We start from the raw sequence: 23797 nt of genomic DNA on the forward strand, positions 1-23797 counted from the left end.
GTGTGCTTGTGTATGTGCGCGTACATGTGCGTGTGTGGGTGGGTGCGTGTGTGGCTTTGTGTGTGTGTGTGTGTGTGTGTGACCTACATACCACTGGTTTAGAAAAGCAGTCATACATCACATTAAATTGCTCTTCCATCCTCTAACTAACTAATACATTGAAAATTACATCACAATAAGGGTCTTTGTGACGGGGAAGGAAATTGCCTTCCCTTGTCTTCTCTGACACTCGGAGGGTTTTGTCAGAGAAGTACTTATATGTATATTGGCCTCCCACTCGGATCAGGCGACGTGATATTATCTGCCGTGACATTATATGCGCACTTGAATCATTCCCCTGGTGAAATGCTTGCAGGCAGGGCGACACACACGGCCAGACATTTACGTACTCACACGCAGAGAAACAGTAATGACTAGACGGGTTGCAATAACCTGTTGTTCTGGGAAATGTAATGTGATGTGTCTCCTGTGTTTGAGTAATAGCAGGGATGAAGACTCACCTGTAGAGATGGAGGAGAGGAGCTAATCGAATCAAATGTAATTTGTCACCTGCTTTGTAAGCAACAGGTGTAGACTAACAGTGAAATGCTTACGGATCCTTTTCCAACAATGCAGAGCTAAACATAGATGAAAAAATAAAAATAAACAAGAGATAGAAATACTGACACAAGGAATAAATACACAGTGAATAACGAATAACAATACAGAGTAAAAAATAACCAGTACCGAGTCGATGTGCAGGGGTATGAGGTAATGTACTGGTCATATAGTAGGGGTAAAGTGACTAGTTAACAGGATAGATACAGTTGAAGTCGGAAGTTTACATTAAAACTCGTTTTTCAACCACTCCACAAATTTCTTGTTAACAAACTATAGTTTTGACAAGTCAATTAGGACATCTACTTTGCGCATGACACAAGTAATTTTTCCAACAATTGTTTACAGACAGATTATTTCAAGTATAATTCACTGTACCACAATTCCAGTGGGTCAGAAGTTTACATACACTAAGTTGACTGTGCCTTTAAACAGCTTGGAAAACCCCAGAAAATGATATCATGGCTTTAGAAGCTTCTGATAGGCTAATTGACATCATTTGAGTCAATTGGAGGTGTACCTGTGGATGTATTTCAAGGCCTACCTTCAAACTCAGTGCCTCTTTGCTTGACATCATGGGAAAATCAAAAGAAATCAGCCAAGACCTCTGAAAAAAAATTGTAGACCTCCACAAGTCTGGTTCATCTTTGGGAGCAATTCCAAATGCCTGAAGGAACCACGTTCATCTGTACAAACAATAGTACGTAAGTATAAACACCATGGGACCACGCAGCCGTCATACTGCTCAGGAAGGAAACGCTTTCTGTCTCCTAGAGATGAATGTACTTTGGTGCGAAAAGTGCAAATCAATCCCAGAACAGGAGCAAAGGACCCTGTGAAGATGCTGGAGGAAACAGGCACAAAAGTAGCTATATCCACAGTAAAACAATTCCTATATCGACATAACCTGAAAGGCCGCTCAGCAAGGAGGAAGCCACTGCTCCAAAACCGCCATAAAAAAGCCAGACTACGGTTTGCAACTGCACATGGGGACAAAGATTGTACTTTTTGGAGAAATGTCCTCTGGTCTGATGAAACAAAAATAGAACTGTTTGGCCATACTGACCCTCGTTATGTTTGGAGGAAAAAAGGGGGGAGGCTTGCAAGCCGAAGAACACCATCCTAACCGTGAAGCACGGGGGTGGCAACATCATGTTGTGGGGGTGCTTTGCTGCAGGAGGGACTGGGGCACTTCACAAAATAGATGGCATCATGAGGTAGGAAAATTGTGTGTATATATTGAAGCAACATCTCAAGACATCAGTCAGGAAGTTAAAGCTTGTTTGCAAATGGGTCTTCCAAATTGACAATGACCCCAAGCATACTTACAAAGTTGTGGCAAAATGGCTTAAGGACAACAAAGTCAAGTTATTGGAGTGGCCATCACAAAGCCCTGACCTCAATCGAATAAAAAATGTGTGGGCAGAACTGAAAAAGCGTGTGCGAGCAAGGAGGCCTACAAACCTGACTCAGTTACACCAGCTCTGTCAGGAGGAATGGGACAAAATTCACCCAACTTATTGTGGAAGCTTGTGGAAGGCTCCTTTAATTGTTTGACCCAAATTAAGAAATTTAAAGGCAATGCTACCAAATACTAATTGAGTGTATGTAAACTTCTGACCCACTGGGAATGTGATGAAAGAAATAAAAGCTGAAATAAACTATTCTCTCTACTATTATTCTGACATTTCACGTTCTTAAAATAAAGTGGTGATCCTAACTGACCTAAGACAGGGAATTTTACTTGGATTAAATGTCAGGAATTGTGAAAAACTGAGTTTAAATGTATTTGGCTAAGGTGTATGTAAACTTTCGACTTCAACTGTAATAGACAGTAGCAGCAGCGTATGTGTGAAAGTGTGTGTGTGTGTGTGTGTATGTGTGTGTTGGGTTGTCAGTGTAAGTCTGTGTGAGTGTGTGGGTAGAGTCCAGATTGTGTGCATAGAGTTCAAAAAAGGACCTATTGCTCTATCCTGGATAGGAAGTTTCTCTCTCTGTTTGTCTCTCTGTCTCTGCTCTCTCTCACTCTCTCTCTCTGTCTCTCTCGGTTTATGTCTGTCTCTCTTTCTCTCTCTCTATCTTGGTCTATCTCCCTCTGTCTCTCAGTTTATCTCTCTCTCTCTCTCTCTCTCTCTCTGTCTCTCTCGGTTTATCTCTCTCTGTCTCTCTCTATCTCTCTTTGTCTCGGTCTATCTCTCTCTGTCTCTCTTTGTTCATCTCTCTCGGTTTATCTCTCTCTGTCTCTCTCTCTGTCTCTCTCGGTTTATCTCTCTCTCTCTCTCTCTCTCTCTCTGTCTCTCTCGGTTTATCTCTCTCTATCTCTCTCTGTCTCGGTCTATCTCTCTCTGTCTCTCTTTGTTCATCTCTCTCTCTGTCTCTCTCGGTTTATCTCTCTCTCTCGGTTTATCTCTCTCTGTCTCTCTCTCTGTCTCTCTCGGTTTATCTCTCTCTGTCTCTCTCTCTGTCTCTCTCGGTTTATCTCTCTCTGTCTCTCTCTCTCTGTCTCTCTCTCTCAATTCAATTTCACTTCAATTCAAGGGGTTTTATTGGCATGGGAAACACATGTTAAAACGTTGCCAAAGCAAGTGAAGTAGATAATATACATAAGTGAAATAAACAATAGAAATGAACAGAAAACAATACACTCATTGAAGTTTCCCAAGAATAAAGACATTACAAATGTCATATTATGTATATATACAGTGTTGTAACAATGTGCAAATGGTTAAAGTACAAAAGGGAAAATAAATAAACATAAATATAGGTTGTATTTACACTGGTGTTTGTTCTTCACTGGTTGCCCTTTTCTTGTGGCAACAGGTCACAAATCTTGCTGCTGTGATGGCACACTGTGGTATTTCCCCCAATCGACATGGGAGTTTATCAAAATCGGGTTTGTTTTCGAATTCTTTGTGGATCTGTGTAATCTGAGGGAAATATGTGTCTCTAATATGGTCATACATTTGGCAGGTTAGGAAGTGCAGCTCAGTTTCCACCTTATTATGTGGACAGTGTGCACATAGCCTGTCTTCTCTTGAGAGCCAGGCCTGCCTACGGCGACCTTTCTCAATAGCAAGGCTATGCTCACTGAGTCTGTACATAGTCAAAGCTTTCCTTAAGTTTGGGTCAGTCACAGTGGTCAGGTATTCAACCACTGTATACTCTCTGTTTAGGAACAAATAGCATTCTAGTTTGCTCTGTTTTTTTGTTAATTCTTTCCAATGTGTAATTATCTTTTTGTTTTCTCGTGATTTGGTTGGGTCTAATTGTGTTGCTGTCCTGGGGCTCTGTGGGGTCTGTTTGTGTTTGTGAGCAGAGCCCCAGGACCAGCTTGCCTACGGGACTCTTCTCCAGGTTCATCTCTCTGTAGGTGATGGCTTTGTTATGGAAGGTTTGGGAATCGCTTCCTTTTAGGTGGTTGTAGAATTTAACGTCTCTTTTGTGGATTTTGATCATTAGCGGGTGTCGGCCTAATTCTGCTCTGCATGCATTATTTGGTGTTTTACGTTGTACACTGAGGATATTTTTACAGAATTCTGCATGCAGTCTCAATTTGGTGTTTGTCCCATTTTGTGAATTATTGGTTGGTGAGCGAACCCCAGACCTCACAACAATAAAGGGCAATGGGTTCTATAACTGATTCAAGTATTTTTAGCCAGATCCTAATTGGTATGTGGAATTTTATGTTCCTTTTGATGGCATAGAATGCCCTTCTTGTCTTGTCTCTCAGATCGTTCGCAGCTTTGTGGAAGTTACCTGTGGTGCTGATGTTTAGGCCAAGGTATGTACAGTGAAGGGAAAAAGTATTTGATCCCCTGCTGATTTTGTACATTTGCCCACTGACAAAGAAATGATCAGTCTATAATTGTAATGGTAGGTTTATTTGAACAGTGAGAGACAGAATAACAACCCAAAAAATCCAGAAAATCGCATGTCAAAAATGTTATAAATTGATTTGCATTTTAATAATGGAAATAAGTATTTGACCGCTCTGCAAAACATGACTTAGTACTTGGTGGAAAAACCCTTGTTGGCAATCACAGAGGTCAGACGTTTCTTGTAGTTGTCTACCAGGTTTGCACACATCTCAGGAGGGATTTTGTCCCACTCCTCTTTGCAAATCTTCTCCAAGTCATTAATGTTTCGAGTTCAAATAAACCTACCATTAAAATTATAGACTGATCATTTCTTTGTCAGTGGGCAAACGTACAAAATCAGCAGGGGATCAAATACTTTTTTCCCTCACTGTATAGTTTTTTTGTGTGTTCTAGGGCAACGGTGTCTAGATGGAATTTGTATTTGTGGTCCTGGCGACTGGACCTTTTTTGGAACACCATTATTTTGGTCTTACTGAGATTTACTGTCAGGGCCCAGGTCTGGCAGAATCTGTGCAGAAGATCTAGGTGCTGCTGTAGGCCCTCCTTGTTTGGTGACAGAAGCACCAGATCATCAGCAAACAGTAGACATTTGACTTCAGATTATATTAGGGTGGTGCTTAAGCTGCATCCCTGTCTCACCCCACGGCCCTGTGGGAAGAAATGTGTGTTTCTTGCCTATTTCAAATCAAAGTTTATTTGTCACGTGCGACGAATACAATACTTACAGTGAAATGCTTACTTACAGGCTCTAACCAATAGTTTAAAAAAGGTATTAGGTGAACAACAGGTAAGTAAAGAAATAAAACAACAGTTAATAGACAGGCTATATACAGTAGCGAGGCTATAAAAGTAGCGAGGCTGCATACAGACACCGGTTAGTCAGGCTGATTGAGGTAGTATGTACATGTAGATATGGTTAAAGTGACTATGCATATATGATGAACGGAGAGTAGCAGTAGCGTAAAAGAGGGGTTGGTGGGTGGTGGGTGGCGGGACACAATGCAGATAGCCCGGTTAGCCAATGTGCGGGAGCACTGGTTGGTCGGCCCAATTGAGGTAGTATGTACATGAATGTATAGTTAAAGTGACTATGCATATATGTTAAACAGAGAGTAGCAGCAGCGTAAAAGAGGGGTTGGGGGGGGCACACAATGCAAATAGTCCAGGTAGCCATTTAATTACCTGTTGAGGAGTCTTATGGCTTGGGGGTAAAAACTGTTGAGAAGCCTTTTTGTCCTAGACTTGCCATGCGGTTGTAGAGAGAACAGTCTATGACTGGGGTGGCTGGGATCTTTGACAATTTTTAGGGCCTGGATGGCAGGCAGCTTAGCCCCAGTGATGTACTGGGCTGTATACACTACCCTCTGTAGTGCCTTGCGGTCAGAGGCCGAGCAATTGCCGTACCAGGCAGTGATGCAACCAGTCAGGATGCTCTCGATGTTGCAGCTGTAGAACCTTTTGAGGATCTCAGTACCCATGCCAAATCTTTTTAGTTTCCTGAGGGGGGAATAGGCTTTGTCGTGCCCTCTTCACGACTGTCTTGGTGTGTTTGGACCATTCTAGTTTGTGTTGATGTGGACACCAAGGAACTTGAAGCGCTCAACCTGCTCCACTACAGCCCCGTCGATGAGAATGGGGGTGTGCTCGGTCCTCCTTTTCCTGTAGTCCACAATCATTTCCTTAGTCTTGGTTACGTTGAGGGAGAGGTTGTTATTCTGGCACCACCCGGCCAGGTCTCTGACCTCCTCCCTATAGGCCTACCACTGTTGTGTCGTCTGCAAACTTAATGATGGTGTTGGAGTCATGCCTATTTTAACCGCACACTTTTTGTTTGTGTACGTGGATTTTATAATGTTGTGTTTTTCCCCCAACACCACTTTTCATCAATTTGTATAGCAGACCCTCATGCCAAATTGAGTCGAAGGCTTTTTTGAAATCAACAAACATGAGAAGACTTTGCCTCTGTTTTGGTTTGTTTGTTTGTCAATTAGGGTGTGCAGGGTGAATACGTGGTCTGTCGTACGATAATTTGGTTAAAAGCCCAGTACATTGTTTTCACTGAGGAAATGTACGAGTCTGCTGTTAATGATAATGCATAGGATTGTCCCAAGGTTGCTGTCTCTCTCTCTCTCGCTCTCTCTCTGTTGGTTTCTCTCTGTCTCTGTCGGTTTCTCTCTGTCTCTGTCGGTTTTTCTCTGTCTCTCTCTCTCGGTTTCTCTCTGTCTCTCTCTCTCGGTGGCTCTCTGTCTCTCTCTCTCGGTTTCTCTCTCTCTCTGTCTCTCTCTCTGTCTCTCTTGGTTTGTCTCTCTCTGTCTCTCTGTCTGTCTGTCTCTCTCTCTCTCTCTCTCTCTCTCTGTGTCTCTCTCTGTCTCTCTCTGTCTCCCTTTTGCTCTATATCTATATCACACCCACTCTCTCTTTCGCACACACCCACACATACAAAGGTACAATGTCACACAATGTCACAGCACACACATGTGCACAATGCTATATGAACAACTGAGCAGAGCTGCTCTTTTTGAGGACAGACACAGTGGAGTAGAGGTCTACTCTTCCAACAATGAACCATCACCATGCCAACCACATTGCTGTTCTCTGTGCCAACTTTTGCCTTGGCACTGCCCCTATGTTAGAAGTGGATAATTCAAGGGCATTAAAAGCGCTTGGGCTTCCAATTCAAAGTGTTTGTGTGAGTGTGTGCGTGTATGTGTTTGCGTGTGTTTGTGTGTGTTTTTGTGTTCCAATTCAACGCTCCCAATGCCAAGATCCTCTCTCTCCACAGTTCTGCCCTAGAAATGAATCTGCTCTGTTTGCAGCTTCCTTCCCTTTCTTCTATAGTAAATGGCAAGTTATAAAAAGCACTGACCAGTTGAGGCTGGTGGGAGGAAGACGGACTCATTGTAATGGCTGGAATGGAATAAATGAAAGGGAGTCAAACATGTGTTTTCCGTATCTTTGATGTGTATGATACCGTTCCGTTTAGTCCATTCCAGCCATTACAATGAGTCTGTCTTCCTATACCTCCTCCCACCAGCCTCCACTGACCCTATGTGGGGTGTATACGTTTGTAATGCAGTATTGTTTGCTTTCAGCTTCAATCTGGGATTAGTTTTTCAGGACAATCACAGATTGTACCTTTAAGAATGGAAATAACCTTGGTGATCTAAACATAACCCAAAATGTGATAGCTAGACAAGATAATGACTACCTAGTTTAGTGATGAATTGGTATCAGCCATGTTCACGTTTTAATTCATTATAATGAAGACTAATGCGGGAATGTGTTTTGTCGTGTTACTTACCAGTGGCTAATACACACACGTTAGCTAATGCTAAATGTCTTCCCTGTCTCTTTGACTTCCAGTGCTACTCGAAGGAGGGACAGAGATATACAACATGAGGACAATCTCTGAAGTATCCTACCCAAGAGGCAGGCCCCTACTCAACCTGGCCTAAAGAATAGAACAGTACCACCACAACCCATGCATTCCCTTTGGGAAGAAGTATTCACCAATCACTAGGCGGGAACTGCACTAAAGAGCAATAGAGGGACCATGTAATACTTGACCTTCTTTGAGGGACATTTTAGCCGCCATGTTAGAACTAGTCTAAAGCATTCGAGAGGGCCACTCCAAGATCTGCCCCTTCATCAGCTCGGAGAGATCACTCACACACTCCCAGGATGAGCCTACACTGAGGGAGATCAGAACTCCATGGCTTTCTTCACTAAATACCATCACACTTCCCACAATGGACATGGAGGAGAGCTCCGTCCTAGACCTGGAGTATAGGGAATAGTGGGCTCCGTCCTAGACCTGGAGTATAGGGAATAGTGGGCTCCGTCCTAGACCTGGAGTATAGGGAATAGTGGGCTCTGTCCTAGACCTGGAGTATAGGGAATAGTGGGCTCCGTCCTAGACCTGGAGTATAGGGAATAGTGGGCTCCGTCCTAGACCTGGAGTATAGGGAATAGTGGGCTCCGTCCTAGACCTGGAGTATAGGGAATAGTGTGCTCCATCTTAGACTTGGGGTATAGGGAATAGTGGGCTCCATCTTAGACTTGGAGTATAGGGAATAGTGGGCTCCGTCCTAGACCTGGAGTATAGGGAATAGTGGGCTCCGTCCTAGACCTGGAGTATAGGGAATAGTGGGCTCCGTCCTAGACCTGGAGTATAGGGAATAGTGGGCTCCGTCCTAGACCTGGAGTATAGGGAATAGTGGGCTCCATCTTAGACTTGGAGTATAGGGAATAGTGGGCTCCATCTTAGACTTGGAGTAGGGGACAGTGGGTAGGGGGCAGTGAGGTAGTGGGCCAGTCCATAGGAGGTAGGGGGGGTGTGATAACCATCCTGGATTAGGGGATAGGGGACTAGTCCATAGGCGGTATAGGGATAGTGTGCTCCATCCTAGACCTGGAGTAGGGGGATAGGAGACTAGTCCATAGGAGGTAGCAGAGGAGTGATAACCCCATGGTGGATCTGCTGTGAGGAGGACTGAGGACAGGAAGGACCCAGGAGGATGTCATCAGCCGGAGGAGAGTCAGCCAGCTCGGAGCTCCAAGCAGGTGTCAAAACCAGCACTCTGAGACGGGAGTCCAGGAGGACTAAAGGTAAACATTCTAGATACAAACACAGAACTGCTTGGATGTAATATATGCTATGCAAACGCCTCCGTTCATGTGAACAAACAAATACAGTTATTCTATTTGATACAATTCTAACCCATCATCACAACAAACTGGAACATACACAGGGTACTGTACATGTGTTACACATTTCACCAACCCACACAAAGTACACTGTATTCTCACAGAATACACACCACATCCCAATCACCCACACACACATTTCTAGACGAAATGAAAAGATAGACGCTTGTATGTTTGGCAGCAACCAGAGACAAGCTTCTGTCTGTATTGCAGTTTTTCTCCATTGCTTGAGCACATTTGTCCAAACGGAATTCACCTTTTCAAAACAATGAACACCTTGCCTCAAACTGAAACACGTTGGTCAAAATGCATTAATACTCTCAAAACATTAAATACTTGACGCAAATCAACTACCTCCATCAAAACCTACAACTTGTTATCTAATGAAAAGTTATTTCAATCAATTGTTACACAATGGCCCAATAAATACTATTAAATATCATAAATATCATTCCCCCACAGAGAAACCTTCAGTCAGCCTTCAGTCACAGAGAAGACGAGAGACAAAGAGAGACAGAGTGAGAGAGACAGCCAGAGTGAGATTGGGAGAGAGCGAGGAGAGAGAGAGAGAGACAGAAATAGACAGAGAGAGAATGTGAGAGAGAAAGAGAGACATAGAGATACATAGAGGAAGGGAGAGAGACAGACACAGAGAGAGGGTGTGAGAGAGAGAGAGAGAGAGAGAGACAGCCAGAGAGAGGGAGAGAGATAGAAGAGAGAGAGAGAAATAGACAGAGAGAGAATGTGAGCGAGAAAGCGAGACAGAGAGACACATAGAGGAAGGGAGAGACAGAGAAAGAGAGATAGAGACAGAGCGACAGACACAGAGAGAGGGGGGAGAGAGAGAGAGACAGCCAGAGAGAGAGAGACAGCCAGAGAGAGAGAGACAGCCAGAGAGAGAGAGACAGCCAGAGAGAGAGAGACAGCCAGAGAGAGAGAGAGAGAGAGAGAGAGAGAGAGAGAGAGAGAGAGAGAGAGAGAGAGAGAGAGAGAGAGAGAGAGAGAGAGAGAGAGAGAGAGAGAGAGAGAGAGAGAGAGAGAGAGAGAGAGAGAGAGAGAGAGAGAGAGAGAGAGAGAGAGAGAGAGAGAGAGAGAGAGAGCCCTAGAGTGAGACAGCGACAGACAGAGAGAGAGATAGAGAGAGCCAGAGAGAGAGAGAGAGACAGCCAGAGAGAGTGAGACAGCGACAGACACAGAGAGAGAGAGACAGAGACAGCCAGAGAGAGTGAGACAGCGACAGACACAGAAAGAGAGAGAGAGAGAGACAGCGACAGACACAGAGAGAGAGAGAGCGACAGACACAGAGAGACAGAGACAGAGAGAGAGAGAGAGAGAGAGAGAGACAGCCCTAGTGAGACAGCGACAGACACAGAGAGAGAGATAGAGAGAGCCAGAGAGAGAGAGAGAGACAGCCAGAGAGAGTGAGACAGCGACAGACAGAGAGAGAGAGAGAGAGACAGAGAGCGAGAGAGCCAGCGACAGACACAGAGAGAGAAATAGACAGCGACAGACACAGAAAGACAGAGAGAGACAGCCAGAGAGAGTGAGACAGCGACAGACACAGAGAGAGAGAGAGAGACAGCAACAGACACAGAGAGAGAGAGAGAGACAGAGAGAGAGAGAGACAGCGACAGACACAGAGAGAGAGAGAGAGAAAGAGAGAGAGAGAGAGAGAGACAGCGACAGACACAGAGAGAAATAGAGAGACAGCCAGAGAGAGTGAGACAGCGACAGACACAGAGGGAGAGATAGAGAGAGCCAGAGAGAGAGAGAGAGACAGCCAGAGAGAGTGAGACAGCGACAGACAGAGAGAGAGAGAGAGAGACAGAGAGCGAGAGAGCCAGCGACAGACACAGAGAGAGAAATAGACAGCGACAGACACAGAAAGACAGAGAGAGACAGCCAGAGAGAGTGAGACAGCGACAGACACAGAGAGAGAGAGAGAGACAGCAACAGACACAGAGAGAGAGAGAGAGAGAGACAGAGAGAGAGAGAGACAGCGACAGACACAGAGAGAGAGAGAGAGAAAGAGAGAGAGAGAGAGAGAGACAGCGACAGACACAGAGAGAAATAGAGAGACAGCCAGAGAGAGTGAGACAGCGACAGACACAGAGGGAGATAGAGAGAGAGAGAGAGAGAGGGAAGGTTTTCTGTAGTATTATCAATGTAAGAGTTCTAAACTTCCTTAATAAGCACAATGTCTTAGGTAAAAGCCAAATTGGATTTATACCAAAAACATCGCACAATTGATCATATTTACACCCTACACACCCTGATAGATAAAAATGTCAACCAAAATAATACCAAAATATATGCTTGCTTTATCGACTTCCAAAAAGCATTTGATTCTATTTGGCATACAGGACTGTTCTACAAAGTTATTGAAAGTGGTGTAGCTGGTAAAACATATGACATAATTAAATCAATGTATACTGGCAATACGTGCAGCATTAAAATTGGTAAGAAAATAACAGAATTCTTTAACCAGGGCGGGGCCTTCGCCAGGGTTGCAATTTGAGCCCTGCGCTCTTCAATATTTGTATTAGGGAATTGGCCACTATTCTAGAAAAATTCTCAGCCCCTGATGTTAGTCTCCACAATTCAGAAGTTAAATGTCTACTCTTCGCAGATGCCTGCTGTCACCCACAGCACATGGCCTACAGCAGAGCCTGGACCTGCTAGAGCAGTACTGCCAGACCTGGGCCCTGGCAGTAAACCCCCAAAAGACTAAAATAATGATTTTCCAGAGAAGATCCAGATCTCAGGGAATTAGACCAAAGTTCTCAATATGTACAAAATATATAGAGTACTGTACACACTACAATTACTTAGGTTTAAAAATAAGCTCAACTGGACACCTTAATGAGGCAGTGAATGAACTGAGAAAGCACGCAGGGCATTCTACACCATTAAAAAGCTAATTCAAATTGAAATACCTATTAAAATTTGGCTAAAACTAATTGAATATGTCATTGAACCAATTGCACTTTATGGCAGCGAGGTGTGGGGTCCACTTGCAAAACAAGATTTCATCAAATGGGACAAACACACCATTGAAACCCTGCATGCAGAGTTCTGTAAGATTCTCCTACATGTCCAGAGGAAAACTACAAACAATGCATGCAGGGCAGAATTAGGCCAATATCCACTAATAATAAAAACTCAAAAAAGAGCAATTAAGTTTTGGAAACATCTAAAATACAGTGACCCCCTCTCATATCATTACCAAGCCCTGCAATGCCAAGAGCTGAGCAAAGAAAAGAGTCCCCTCATCCAGCTGGTCCTGGGGAGTTCACAAACCTGTTCTACTAATACACTGAAGCCTCAGGACCAGAACATCCAATCAATCAGAATAAACCAAATTACAACACAGTCAAAACAAAACGACATTGTTTATTGGGAAACACAAGCACAAACACAAAGCAAAATGCAGTGCTATCTGGCCCTAAATCGACAGTACACCGTGGCTAAATATTTGACCATGGTTACTGATCAAAACCTTAGAAAAACAGGCTCAGTGAGCACAGCCTTGCCATTGAGAATGGTAGACACAGGAAAACATGGCTCCCTGTAGAGGAAAGGCTGTGCAACCACTGCACAACAGCAGAACCTGAGACGGAGCTGCATTTCCTGACAAAATGTCAAAAATATAAAACAATTAGAGAGTGTCATTTCCCCAAATTTGAAACCCTTATTCAAGGTTTCAAAGACCTCTCTGATGAGGATAGGCTACCCGTCCTGTTGGGGGAGGACGCAGAGAGCTGTGGGTTGGCAGCGCACTACATTGCTGCCTGCCATAAGTTGAGGGACAGTGTCTGACAGACCAATCAACCTGCACATGTACTCTACTGTATGCTTATTGTTATTGTTGAATGTATGGTTATTTTGACCCTTGGTTATTGTTGTTACTGTTGTCCCGTTGACCATTTTGATTCTCATTTTTATATTGTAAATAAGCTTTGGCAATATGTACATTGTTACGTCATGCCAATAAAGCAAATTGAATTGAATTGAATTGAATTGAATTGAATTGAATTGAGAGAGAGAGAGAGAGAGAGAGACACACAGAGAGAGAGAGAGACACAGAGAGACACAGAGAGAGAGAGAGACACAGAGAGACACAGAGAGACACAGAGAGACACAGAGAGTTGTGCTGCTCCACCCAGGGATTCATCCAGATGCAGCAGGTCTAGAGCAGCTATTGGCTGGAGCCTCTGGGGGCTGGTAGTGTCATGATGTAGGTGTCATGGACGGGGGAACGCACACCCTGTCGCTTTGATCAACAGCATAAGTGATGTAATAGGACAAGGCAGCCTCGGAAAAATCACAGTGAGATTGAAATGGGATTGAATTGGCTGAGAGGGAGAGTAAAGAGAGAGTAGAGGGAGAGAAGGAGTGAGAGAGAGCAAATGAGGTACAGAAGGAGAGAAAGAAAGTAAGAGAAATGGCTCATCTCTCTCTGTCCGTCTCCTTCTCTCCCTCCCATCTCTGCGGCCATAAATAAAGCCACTCCAGCGGTACAGTAAATCTGCTTTCTCTTAGAACAGAGGCGTCAGCAGCAGGGTTCTGGGGCCAGGTCCTCTGTGGCCGTTTCACTGGGTCCGTCCGTCGGATCACACCAGATAAATGGCCGGGCTGGAGGAGTTGAGTTAAGTGGATGAGGGGAGCGAGAAGGTCTATTACGCACGTGGTCATGCGATGCACAGGGCCATTGGCGGAGAGAGACTGGAGAGGCTATCAGAGCAGGCTATCAGCGCAGGCTTTAGCATGTTAATCAGCTGTGCTGCTGCTGCAGGGCTGTTGTAGCTTTCACTGGATATGCCATTTAGATTCATAGAAATGCAAATGAGGTTAGCATGGAGATTGATACACACTGTCAGACAGCGCTGGGCTCCGAGAGGTGACTCACTGGGGTTGGGTGACGGACCCTCTCAAGGTGTATTTGCAGGGCCTAGATGGATGGATGGATGGCAGAGTTTAAGACAAAGCCTGCGTTTGTTTGTCTAGGTGGTTATAGAGAAGGTTAATGTAAGTGTGTTTTCAGTGGCAATTTGGTTATTTCTCTCATTGTGCTTTCCTGTAATTTCTCCCAATGATTTTCGTTGTTAAAAAATAAAGAAGTCATAATATTTAAGAATGAAAAGAGGTACAACCTACGCACAATAGAGGACAAATCCTTTTAGCCTTTTAGATTTGAGCCTTTAAGTTTTGAGGGATTTCGATCTCTGGTGTTCTCTATAGCCAGACCAGACATTAAACAAATCTAACCCTTACTGCAGTGTGCGTATGTGTTTGCCTGTGATGGTAAAAGCAAGCCTCCCCTCTGCCCATCGATGGAATCACTTCACTCAATCTCCATAGCAACAGTTGCTCGCCAACTGTAATCTGTGCAACAACAAAAAATGAGTCACTTGAAAAAGAAAAAGCATAAATCTACAGCCAGTAACCTCTCTCATGTGTATTGACCTGGCAGGGTTGAGATGTCCTAGAAATGAAATACCATTATGGTCGCATGCATTTCAGCTCCGATGTATCTTCTATTTCCAATCCCAGTTAGGTAATGGTTCCACCTCAAACTCCCTCGTGTTAACCAATTTATCATCAGAAGTCTGACTCTGCCATCGCCGGCTACTCAGAGGTGTCTGACATTTGGTTTTGAGAGGCACTCAAATTCAATATGCACTGCATGTCCAAAAGTATGTGGACATCTGCTCGTCGAACACCTCATTCCAAAATCACGGGCATTAATATGGAGCTGGTCCCCCGTTTGCTGCTATAACAGCCTCCATTCTTCTGGGAAGATGTTGGAACATTGCTGCAAGGACTTGCTTCCATTCAGCCACAAGAGCATTAGTGAGGTCGGGCACTAATGTTGGGCGATTAGGCCTGGCTCGCAGTCGGTGTTCCAATTCATCCCAAAGGTGTTCGATGGGGTTGAGGTCAGGGCTCTGTGCAGGCCAGTCAAGTTCTTCCACACCGATCTCAACAAACCATTTCTGTATGGACCTCGCTTTGTGCACGGGTGCATTGTAATGCTGAGACAGGAAAGGGCCTTCCCCAAAAAGTTGGAAGCACAGAATCGTCTAGAATGTCATTGTATGCTGTAGCGTTAAGATTTCCCGTCACTGGAACTAAGGGGCGTAGTCCAAATCATGAAAAACAGCCTCAGACCATTATTCCTCCTCAACCAAACGTTACAGTTGGCACTATCATTGGGGAAGGTAGCGTTCTCCTGGTATCCGCCAAACCCAGATTCATCCTGTCAAGAATATCATCTATATTCTATATATTTATCTTGAAAGAGTATCAAATTGGGGGGCACATGATCATACTGTTGTAATCATCGCCGTAATGATTCTGTCATTTGCCCCCTGCTGAAGAGTCATTTGACCATGACTACCCAGCTAAAGCACATCAATACGTTTGTGTAACTAACGTGATCAGTGTACTACCCACCGCATTGATGATGTGCAAAATACCCTTCGCTAACTCACTAATTGGTTTAGCGATTCATTCAAGAGGCACCCCGCCGTCTCGTCTGCAGTGTGTTCACTGCTACACAGTGTAGACCCAGGCTACGTCTCCATTCTCCACCCTTCTCCAGAGGTGTGCACCTGCGCACTCCGCCCTCGTGGATTTAAAAGCATACGTGGAAGCATTGGCTGGGGTGAGTTTCCACCATTGTTAGATCTATGCGAGAAAGTGTGCAAGTGGGAGAAGGGTGGAGAATCGGGACTCTGCCCTAATGTTGTATTCTTATTCCAAGTCTGTGTGCATTGGGTCAGGGAATGTGTGTATATAGTTTAGTAAACGTGTGTGTGTGACGTGTGGGATGAGGCTTGTGAATGTTACTTCATCCACACACGCAGGGGATGGAAAGGAAGGGAAGGTAAAGGGAAGGGGTGGCAGATGGTGCAGGCAGATTTGCCCTAATCTACTCTAGACAGGCCTTCACACCCAGCCTCAGAGGACTAGAAGCAGAGACATGACAGGAGAACATTCTGTAAGACTGTCTAAAGCTGAGTTATGAATGAACAGACAGACGAAAAACAGACAGACGACAGATGGATGGATGAATGGCTGCATGTATGGATGCATACATACATAAAAACAGATTGTAGCAATGCATACATTCATATTGCACATGTATACATTCATATTATAAATAGACACCGATGCATAGATACTGTAGATGGGTAACAGCCTCTGTAAAGTTCAAAGGTTAAGCTTCCTTAGGTGCTGGGCTCCCGAACCAAAGTTCCTGTTGCCAATGTCTCGTATCTGGAGGGCCACTTATGACTCTCCATCTGGTGCCATCATGCCATCTGTCCTTTCCTCGTCCCCATTTTACTGAGGCGGGGAGGGGGGGGGGGGGGGGGGAGGACGCAGCCACTATCTTCTCACAGCTAGCTAGTCCACTGACTCTACGTCCGAACCGCTATGGAGCAGGGCTAGCGGTAATCGTCCTCTCAGTAGGTTGAGGTATTTTCGTCTCAGGTGGGTAACTGGAGTGCTTTAGTCTGAATTGCTCCAGAAACTTATGTTTACAGTTCCACTATTACAAAAACAGGGTTCTGGCAGTGCCTGCTATACTTTCATGTGGCTAGCCTAGCAAGCTACTCTGCAAAGTTTGACTCTGAGACTTCAAAAAAATACAGAATAGGGAGTAGGGACTTGCTCAACCTTTTTGTAAACTCTTCCAGGAGCCAAGAGGGTGTGAGTCATACCGTGCTTCTTCCCAAAGCTGGAAACATCATGCAATCAACATCCTCATTCCCTGCAGCGGTTGGTTCTCAAGTCTATTGTAGTGCGCTCACCGTGATGTGAACCCTGAGGTTCTGCAGGGGTTACCATGCTGTATCTAGAGACTCTGGCAATGCTAGCGTTTCCTGTGCAGCGAGGCCTGCTTGGGGTTTTTGTGGATCTTTGCATAAATCTACAAAATGTCTCGTCAATTGTGATTACACAGTTGGCATAGAGTACAGTGTAGAGCAGCAATCTGCTTAGGGGACACAGATGGGGGGGGGGGGGGGGGGGGGGGGGGGATGATACAGTACTGTAGTAGTACAATATAGACTTGATGATAGATGATATGATGCACTTTATGATGCTGTTTTATGATGCAGCATTCAGTATGTTAAAGTGTATGATGGAAGACATCAAGATGCACGCTATAATACCAATTCAACATGACACGCAGTGTGGGAAATGTGAATAGATTTGAGGTGACGATATGGTACAGTCAAAATACATTTTGTGAAGAACGAATATAGGGAAGGGATGAGCTTTCAAATGAACAGCACAAAAAAAAGTGTGTTATGTGGTTTCTCCCTTGTAGTTATAGATCGTGCATGCCAGCTGATAACGCACTAGACCGGTCTCCAACGCTCAGTGACTATATGAGCCTCATTCTCTAGGCCTATCCTCTAGCAGAGAAACAAGAATTAGATGTGACATTCACCTACTTGGAGAGTTTAATGACTTAAGCATCCTCAAGCCCTCTCCCCCCTTTAGAGAGTTGAGCCCTCATGAATTAGTGAGCGACTGTGCATCACGGGAGGCTGCTGAGGGGACGGCTCATAATAATGGCTGGAATGGAGTGAATGGGATTCTATCATTCACATGGAAACCATGTGTTTGATGTGGTCGATACCATTCCATGAATTCCGTTCCAGGTATTACTATGAGCCGGGCCGTCTCCAAGATGACGAAAGGCACTCCACCTTCATTTGCAGGGGCCATTACATTTGACCTTTTTTCTCATCCTATTTTTATTTCTACTTCCCCGGGGAATATAAACACTGACATACTATTTCACTGAAATATTCAGCGAGAGGAGGGGAAAATCAAATTACATTTCTGTAAGATATGGCATATGTTTTCAGCGGTGGGATGAGCTCATTTGGTGTAATATGGTCTTAGTGTGCAGCTTGACGTTTTTTTGTTAGAGATAGTATAGGCTGTCCTGCTTCGGTTGCACAGACCTTAGCCATGCAACCTGTTTAAAATGCCCTGCTATCTGATGTGATGTACTGTATAGTCCCTTGACCTATAATAGTGAGGCAAAGCGGGGCCTGAAATAGTCTAAACTCTCCAAGGTGCCGTCGACCTTGATTTGAAATACCACTATCCCTGTGTGTCAGCGGTGTGTGTGCGCGTGTGTGTGTCAGCAGCGACAGATGCGACTACTTCTTGCGACTACAGGGGGTGCTGTTCCGAATTAGCATTTTGTCGTCTCCAAATTAAACTGCCTAGTACTCAATTCTTGCTCGTACAATATGCATATTATTAATTCTATTGGAAAGAAAACACTTTCTAGTTTCATACAAAGTTGGAATGATGTCTGTGGGTGACCCAGAACTCTTTCTACAGCGAAATCCATGACAGACAGTGAAAGGTCTGAGAGCGAAGCTCTGGTTTCAGATCAGTTTTTAAGGTCTCTGTCTATCCTATGGAACGACACGAACTGCACCCGCCTTCCCCTGGATGTCAGTAACCAATGAGAAGTGGAATGGGCCTTCTCCGTAGCTCTCAGAGGTTATAAAAGACCAAGGAGTGAGAGTAGCCCCCCTTTCGACGCTCGCCCTTACGCAGGAAGGGACCTCCGGACGCCATTTTCACAGGCTCGGTTATCAACTTGAAATGTATCCGTCTGTAATTTAATTCGATATAGGACTTAGAAACATCATAAGGTAGTTAATTTAAACCGTTTTATAGGAAATTATATCCGTTTAGTGCGATTTTGAGGAATTTCTTTGTTGTGCACTCTGAAACTTTGGACACGTTTTTGGGTCCCGTTCGATCGTTAGTGGATATTTCGAAGGACAGAGGACATCTATCGACCAAAAGACGTTTATAACATAGAAAGGATACATTGCCCAAGAATATGATGGAAGAACAGCTCATAGTAAGCAATATTTAATATGATAAATTGTTGTTCTGTCGAAATATTTTAAACGCATATTTCGCCATTTTGTTTGGTGTAGCTTCACTTGGCGAACCCTGTATTGAAAAGTAAGGATAATTTTACAAATGTAAATCAGCGGTTGCATTAAGAACTAATTTGTCTTTCGATTCCTGTCAACCCTGTATTTTTTAGTCAAGTATATGATTAGCTTTCAATTAAACTAGATCACTCTGATAGATGACGTCAGACATATTGAGGCTTGATTTCCTAGTATTTTTATTGTGTAACCACGGTTTTGTATGGCTAAATATGCACCTTTTCGAACAAACTGTATATGTATGTTGTAAAATGATGTTACAGGAGTGTCATCGGAAGAATTCTGAGAAGGTTAGTGAAAAAATTAATATCTTTTGGCGATGTTGACGTTATAGCGCTCTTTGGCTGGAATCGATGCTCTGGTAACGTTTGCACATGTAGTATGCTAACTTATCGATTTATTGTGTTTTCGCTGAAAAACGCTTAGAAAATCTGAAATATGGTCTGAAATCACAAGAACTGGGTCTTTCCATTGCTATGCTTTGTCTATTTTTATGAAATGTTTTATGATGAGTAAATTGGTCATACACGTTGCTCTATCTAGTAATTCTAGTCGATTTGTGATGGTCGGTGCAATTGTAAACTGTGATTTCTACCTGAAATATGCACTTTTTTCTAACAAAAACTATCCTATACCATGAATATGTTATCAGACTGTCATCTGATGGTTTTTTTTATAGGTTATTGGCTATCAATATCTTAGTTGAGCCGAATTGGTGATAGCACCTGAAGGAGTAAGAAACTGATGGAGTTAGAATAGTGGTGTATTTTGCTAACGTGTTTAGCTAATAGATTTACATATTTTGTCTTCCCTGTAAAACATTTTAAAAATCTGAAATGGTGGCTTTATTCACAAGATCTGTATCTTTCATCTGGTGTCTTGGACTTGTGATTTAATGATATTTAGATGCTACTATCTACTTGTGAAGCTATGCTAGCTATGCTAATCAGTGTGTGGGGGGTGGGGGGTGATCCCGGATACGGGGTTGAGGTTCGGTAAAGGTTAACACTGACAAACCACCTACAGGTTATGTAGAGACAGGTTACTCACAGACACAGACAAGTGGATGGTTTGGGCCAACATAATCAAAACGCGGAGAGGAAGACAAAATGAGAAACGTTTCGGTGTTGAGGCGTTAGGTGGGGGAGGATGATGACAGGAGAGACCGACAGAGAGACCGGACGTACACTACATGACCAAAACTGCTCGTCGAACATCTCATTCCAAAGTCACGGGCATTAATATGGAGTTGGTCCCCCCTTTGCTGCTATAACAGCCTCCACTCTTCTGGGAAGGCTTTACACCAGATGTTGGAACATTGCTGCGGGGACTTGCTTTCATTCAGCCACAAGAGTATTAGTGAGGTCGGGCACTGATGTTGGGTGATTAGGCCTGGCTCCCAGTCTGCGTTCCAATTCATCCCAAAGGTGTTCGATGGGGTTGAGGTCAGGGCTCTGTGCATGCCAGTCAAGTTCTTCCACACCGATCTCGACAAACCATTTCTGTATGGACCTCGCTATGTGCATGGGGGCATTGTCATGCTGAAACAGGAAAGGGCCTTCCTCAAACTGTTGACACAAAGTTGGAAGCACAGAATTGTCTAGATTTCCCTTCACTGGAACTAAGGAGCCTAGCCCGAATCATGGAAAACAGCCCCAGACCATTATTCCTCCTCCACCAAACTTTGCAGTTGGTACTGTGCATTGGGCCAGGTAGCGGTCTCCTGGCATCCGCCAAACCCAGATTCGTCCGTCAGACTGCCAGATGGTGAAACGTGATTCATCACTCCAGAGAATGCATTTCCACTGCTCCAGAGTCCAATGGCAGCGAGCTTTACATCACTCCAGCCGACGCTTGGCATTGCGCATGGTGATCTTAGGCTTGTGTGTGGCTGCTCAGCCATGGAAACCCATTTCATGAAGCTCCCGACGAGCAGTTCTTGTGCTGACGTTTCTTACAGAAACAGTTTGGAACTCGGTAGTGAGTGTTGCAACCGAGGACAGATGATTTTTATGCACTACGCGGTTCAGCACTCGGCGGTCCCATTCTGTGAGCTTGTGTGGCCTACCACTTTATGGATGAGCCGTTGTTGCTCCAAGAGGTTTCCACTTCACAATAACAGCACTTACAGTTGACTGGGGCAGCTCTAGCAGGGCCGAAATTTGAGGAAATGACTGAGCTCTTTTTTGAAAGTCACTGAGCTCTTCAGTAAGGCCATTCTACTGCCAATGTTTGTCTATGGAGATTGCATGGCTGTGTGCTCGATTTTATACACCTGTCAGCAACGGGTGTGGCTGAAATAGCCGAATCTACTAATTTCAAGGGGTGTCCACATATACATTTGTGTGTGTACCAAAAGAGCCTGTCGCTATATTTCCTCCATCTCCCACACCTCACTCTCTCTCTCCCCCTCTGCCTCTCTCTCCCCCTCTGCCTCTCTCTCCCCCTCTGCCTCTCTCTCCCCCTCTCCCTCCTCTTTTCCCATCCATCTATCACCCATAGGGGGCTTATGGGATTGTGGGCGTGCGCTGGACCGAGATGATTCCTCTCAATAGCAGCCTTTCATGCTGTTTATCACCAGCCAACAGCTCCCATGGGAACAGGGGGGGGGGGGGGTGCAGTGACCACCTTCTGACCCCCTGCCTCCCCGTCAGCCCACTCCCGAGCTCCCGGAATGTCCTGCTGGGATAGGTGGTGCTGGATTGTTCTGTTGTCAAGTTGTTATCTGATTTGGTTTAGCCCTACAGTTCAGTGGGCTATTTAGATTTTGGCATATTAGTCGTTAGATTTCATTTTTTCTATTTCAAATGTCTTTTTTTTCACTCAGTCAGAAAACAAGGAGGATCAAGACCCTCTTCATGATATAAAAAGTCCTTTGTTGCTGTGGCATGTTGTTCAGGAGACCAGATTCTAAGAAGCCCCTGATGTGTTTCGGCGTCATAGCCTTCGTCAGGGAGACAGGATGATGAAGGATGATGCTCTAGTTTTCTCCTGAGACATTTGATATTAATATTCCATAAATATGTATTTTCCCACCTACAGTACCCCTCTACCTTCACATGCCCAGACATAGACACAGACACACACACACCTCTGAGCTACTAAAATCAGTTGAACTGACATGTCCCTGCTACAGTACCTGTAATTTATCATTTCTCTCCTTCCTCCTCTCTCACTCGCTCTCCCTCTCTCTGTACCCCCCCCCCTCTCTCTGTACCCCCCTCTCTCTCTCTCTGTACCCCCCCTCTCTCTGTCTCTCTCTCTCTCTGTATCCCCCCCTCCCTATCTCTGTACCCCCCCTCCCTCTCTCTGTACCCCCCCCTCTCTCTCTCCCTGTCCTTCTCTCTCTCTCCCTCTCTCTCTGTACGCCCCCCCCTCTCTCTCTCTCACTGTACCGCCCCCCCCCTCTCTCTCGCCCTGTCCGTATATCTCTCTCCCTCTGCAGGTCAGGACCGCAGTGAGGCGGGGCTGATTAAGCGTTTCCGTGGTGATGGCGTGCGCTACAAGGCCAAGCTGATTGGGATTGATGAGGTGACAGCGGCGCGCGGGGACAAGCTGTGCCAGGACTCCATGATGAAGCTCAAGGTGTGCGTGCGCACGCGTGAGCGTCTGATAACGAGGACAGTGCCTTGAACTTAGGAGAGGGTGGTGGTATTCACGTCACAATACGATGACAAAATACATTGAAACAGCCTTGATTCAACCAGTTTGTTTCCAGTTATATTACTTCTCTTCTGGACGATTTAAACCATGCTGGAGACATAGTAGCATTCCCGCACAGCCAACAGGCAAATCCATCTCCTGCTCTGATCCTCTCATATCAGATGTTGTGTGAGTTGCTCCACATGTCCAATAACAGAACAAGCAGGAGTCTTGTAGATCCACGCTGTGACATTTGAACAGTGACCTGCCTATGACTCCCATATCCAGCAGTCACTGCTAGTTACAGTCAATGCTCTTATGTCAATACAGGCATGCTGTTATCTAGACAGGCAGAGGAGGGGGATGGAGGGATGGAATAGAGGAGGGGAAGGGGTCTCTATCGAGCTGCCTCTCTAAAGCTTGAGGACTTAATCCACCAAATGGAGAAGCCGATTGTGGATTGACGACAGCCATAGACTCCCCTCTCTCCACTATTCATCGGATCGCTCTTTGTTTCCCACTCTGGAGAATGGGGAGGGAGAGAGTTGGATGGTTGATGTTTTCAAAGCGTCTCTGTATTAAGGGCTGAGGCTCCGAGCTTATGCTGAGGTTGAAAAGAGGAGAGAGGGGGTGATATATTGTACTGGTAGTGTACAGGGTCGCTCGTTCAACCCTCCTCAACGTGACTGGGGTTCCAGGGTTGTCAGACGTGTTCAGCGTTCACAATGAGGTTCTGCCTTCTTTCTCTTCTCACACAGCTTCTTTACATGAAAGACATGTCAGGCGTGCGTTAGCGAGGGAGGGTCGTGCCTCGGTATAAGTCTGAGGAACATGCAGGAAATGTTAATTGTTTTTGTAAGGGGGAAAAGCAGCTAAGATGCATGGGAACATCTACTTCAAAGGCTCTGTGGTTGTTCAGTCAGCAAGACTTGACGGAAGTGTTCCAGCGAGGTGGAGGCTATGGTCGGT

At 44.9% G+C, this 23797-nt stretch overlaps 1 protein-coding gene across 1 annotated transcript in view; it reads left to right on the forward strand.

Annotated features, from left to right (window-relative positions):
• The first annotated feature begins 8992 nt into the window (after positions 1 to 8992).
• The window catches only part of LOC120020646 (disabled homolog 1-like), a 37682-nt gene continuing 22877 nt past the window's right edge, over positions 8993 to 23797 (forward strand). Inside the window, exons 1-2 of the mRNA XM_038964353.1 lie at positions 8993 to 9083; positions 22632 to 22771. Of these exons, the coding sequence (XP_038820281.1) occupies positions 8993 to 9083; positions 22632 to 22771 (231 nt within the window). The remainder of the gene's footprint in view (positions 9084 to 22631; positions 22772 to 23797) is intronic.

The sequence above is a fragment of the Salvelinus namaycush genome, chromosome 25 (genome assembly GCF_016432855.1).
Source record: "Salvelinus namaycush isolate Seneca chromosome 25, SaNama_1.0, whole genome shotgun sequence".
In the NCBI taxonomy this organism is placed as follows: Eukaryota; Metazoa; Chordata; class Actinopteri; order Salmoniformes; family Salmonidae; genus Salvelinus; species Salvelinus namaycush.